The 3,825-nt window shown below is 31.3% G+C and overlaps 1 protein-coding gene across 1 annotated transcript; it reads right to left on the reverse strand.

Moving 5' to 3' along the window:
• Window positions 1-856: 856 nt before the first annotated feature.
• Window positions 857-1,835, reverse strand: LOC129306769 (uncharacterized). Its single transcript, XM_054947533.1, has one exon. The coding sequence runs from the start codon at window positions 1,529-1,531 to the stop codon at window positions 1,025-1,027; it is 507 nt and encodes a 168-aa protein (XP_054803508.1). The 5' UTR covers window positions 1,532-1,835; the 3' UTR covers window positions 857-1,024.
• Between the last annotated feature and the right edge of the window lie 1,990 nt (window positions 1,836-3,825).

Here is a 3,825-nt window from a genome sequence, read left to right on the forward strand (position 1 = left end):
TGTATAGGCCCAACAAGACATCGATACTCACTACTCTCGGAACCACATTTTATTACAATTTCCGGGCCTATAGAAAATTGTAATTGAAGATTGTCCTTCTTCTGTAACATTTGCATTTGAAAGCAAATATTTCGATTGTGAGGAAGCCATAAATTTGACCACAAGGTTTTATTCTTTTCAACATCCTTCTAGAAATATTATTGATCAAGTTAGGACGTTCTTTTATAGGAATTGATATGTTTCTTTGAACTTTGTATATTAAGAAGTTTACTTATATGTTCAATTTTGATTAAAAATTCACATGATAGAGTAGGGAGTTATCAAATCTTTGATCAATTCCTGGTACCCACGTTATTTTAAAATGAGTTATATCAGCTTAATAAGAGGTATTGAATTTGAACTTTGGGAATGCAATAAGGATGATAGTAGAATTTTTACTCAAAAGGAACATGTCCTGGTTAAATTTAACTCAATCTAAACCATGACAGATTTAGGATATTAGATATTTTTTTTTAAAAAAAAAAAGAAAATTGCAGTGGTCAATGAGATAGAGATGTTGCATGTTATTGACTACTCTCTTCGTTTTTATATATAAAAAAAAATTATATCACTTTAATAAAGTTAATCAATCATAATAATTATGTGTGAAAATAAAAAATTAAATTAAAATACTCTATGTTAATTAACATAAATATGTATTAATTATTTTTTGTTAATGTAAATTATGAAAAATGACTTAAAAAATGTATAATAAATACTTATTAAAATATGTAATTTTATTTATATAAAAAATAAGTAAAAAATAATAGTTTTTCCTGTGAATTAAACTGGAGGGAGTAGTTTGCAATTTTTTTAATATTAAATTTGTTTTACATTTGAAAAAAATTCAGAGAGAAAACATCTCCAATATAATATTACGAAGATCAAATTGAAGGGCACTGCAAGTCCTGGCAAAAAAAAAAAAAAAAAAAAATTGAAGGAATAAAAGAAAGACAAATAAATCAAAAGGTTCCAAGATATCCCATCAGGACCTTCTGCATCCAATAGCAGTCTTCCTTCCACCTCTGCTTTCACTGGTAATGGCGTTACTCACCGCCGAAGATAAACTCCTGAGCTCATCCACGGCGGCGTAGCTCTTCCTTGCCACCAGAACGCCACCACCCCTCCTCTCCCCTGCATTCGCCGACAGGCTCCCTCTTAGACTGGACGCTCGCGAGAAACTCTTCGCCGGCGGCGGCGGCGTGGTGTTCGCTGGCTTCCGATTCTCCTTCCGTAACGCCGCCGCTGAGAAATCCGGCACAGACTGAGCAAGAACAGAGCACCCTCTTCGCCCACCATTTAAACGACCTTCATTATTCCTCTCTCTCCCGGAACTCGATTGAAACCTGACCAGTTTCGCAGGCGGGGTCAGTAGTTTCGGGTCGGGTTCTTGTCCATCAAGTTCTTTTTGTTGCCGCTGAGTAATGAGCCTGAGTCGGAGCTTTGATTCTCTCAATTCAGCGTAAGCTTCATATCTGGGTCCTCTCTCCATGGGATGATCCAGTGCGGCGAGTCTCAGGGGAAGAGGATGGTCGGAGTGGAAGTCGGAGTTTGTCTGAGCGAGGATTAGGGAAATAGGGTCAAAAGTGTGGAATAAAGGTTGAAGAGTGGGTTACAGAGAGACGTTGGTTACCTCAGCCATAATTAACGGATCAAAAGCTTGATTGGTTTGGTTAATCGCTTTGCTTCTTGGGCTCCTCGCTTTTCAGTACTTTGGAATTAAAAATTTGATTCTGTAACGGTAAAATGAATATCTTGAGAGAGAGAGAGAGAGAGAGAGAGAGATGGAAAGGGGGACTTTTTTGTGAGTCTATACACAAGAAGAGAATCTATGAAGCCAAGAATATGCAGGGGAAGTGTACATTGGATTCTATGCCATGTATATTTGATTATATAGCTTTACTTTTAGAAGGTGGTCAAAATAAGTTGGCCAAAACAAATAAATAAAAGCAGGTCAAAACAAATAAGAAGTAAGAGTGAAGACTTGTTACGTCGATGACGAAGTCTTCGTGAGTTTGTGTCTCAGATAGATATGGGATAAACTAGCTTAAGCAGACATCGATCATGATATCAAGTTCCAAGTATGTAGTTTTGCTAAATACTTGTTGGCAGAATTTGTTTTCCTTACAATCTGACTCGATCTAGATTAATTGGTTTGAAGGCTTTTTTCCTTTCCTCTAGTAAACCATGTCGAATATCACATAGAAGCATTTCTCCTATAAAAAATCCTAGCATTAATTTATTGTATTATGTTGTGAGAAATTAATCATTCAGATAGACTCAACTTGTGTTGGTGGTTAGAAGGATTTTGAAAACTGGATGCACGTTGGGGGAAAAAAAAAATTCTCTCTCGATGGCAGCGAACGCTCTAAGCCTCTGATTAACATTTGGCATTAGGATACTTGAAACCGATCTAAACTAAACAAATCAAACTAAACCAATTCAAACCAAAATGAACCGATCAAAATCGACCATTAATCAAGTTTGCTTTAGTTTTTTATGACACACAAATTGATTGGTTCAGTTTGGTTTTAATTTTAAGATATGAAAACCGAACCAAACTTAAATCAAACTTGATTAAAAATAATATTTATGTATATAATATTTATCTAATTAAATATATAAGTTTTTTAAATAACAGACAATTAATATAATTTAAGTGAATATTATAACATTGAGAGATAGATATTGAATATTGTGTTTTGAAATATATATATATATGTGTGTGTGGAACTATAGGTATAAGTATTAATATTAAATAACGTGATATTTGAAATTTTAGATATTTAGTCTTAAGATATTTGTGCTACTTGTTATTAGGTGATGAATTTTTTTCATGAAAATTCAAATAGTGTATTTAATATAATCATAAAGATGATTAGTTAATCATCATTATTATTTTAATTTTTTACCGCTTGCAATCATAAAATTAATTTGCATTGTATATATACATATATATTTTTTTGGATGACGCAAGAAAATTGATGAGATCATGAAGATAAATATAGTACATTCAATGTCAATAAAATGAAGAGATAAATAAAATTAATATAATATGAACATATTTTTTTTATCTTTAATTCATTTGAGACCAAGTAAAAAATAAATAAAAAAAAGATGAACATGTATGCACATGATATGTGATTAATCAAGGTTAAAAAACTTTCCAATTCCCATAAATATATTATGATTATGATTGAAATAAAGCACAAGATAAACAAGGACTTTTGATATGATAAAAGAGTTAATAATGCATGGATCAATTAAAATTAAAAAAAAAAAATCCAACTATTACAAAGATAAGAAAAAAAGAAAATAAAATAAAATAAAATAAATTCATTGAAACTTGATTCAAAGCTTAACTAAATCAAACTAAATTAAAATGAAAACTGAACCAAACTAATTTCAATTGAAATCGATCAAATTTTAATAATATTTAAATTGATTGATTCAGTTTAATTTAATTTTTATCTAAAACCAAATCGAATTGAATCAAATTTATGAACATCTTTTAATTTAATTTATGAAATTTCTCTGCAGTCCCAAAGGTCTTTTAATTTATGCAATTAAAATCTTTTTTTTTTAAGTGTCATTATTATCAGTCGCTGGAGCTTTGTCACTAGCGTCAGAATTGATTATTTAAAGGGTTCGTATCTTTACTCCCGTCTTTTACATGTACGCTTTTATTGCAGCGAAACTTGTTCAAAACGTGTCAAGTATTATATGAAAGCTTTTCTCCTATAAAAAATTCTGGCATTAATTCGTTATGTTATGTTGCGAGGGATT

The sequence above is a fragment of the Prosopis cineraria genome, unplaced genomic scaffold, assembly GCF_029017545.1.
Source record: "Prosopis cineraria cultivar Desert tree isolate PC_DT_omini unplaced genomic scaffold, ASM2901754v1 PC1, whole genome shotgun sequence".
In the NCBI taxonomy this organism is placed as follows: Eukaryota; Viridiplantae; Streptophyta; class Magnoliopsida; order Fabales; family Fabaceae; genus Prosopis; species Prosopis cineraria.

What these genes read in the sequence shown, in the direction of transcription:
- LOC129306769 (XM_054947533.1), bottom strand. Translation starts at nt 1,531, where the DNA reads ATGGAGAGAGGACCCAGATATGAAGCTTACGCTGAATTGAGAGAATCA.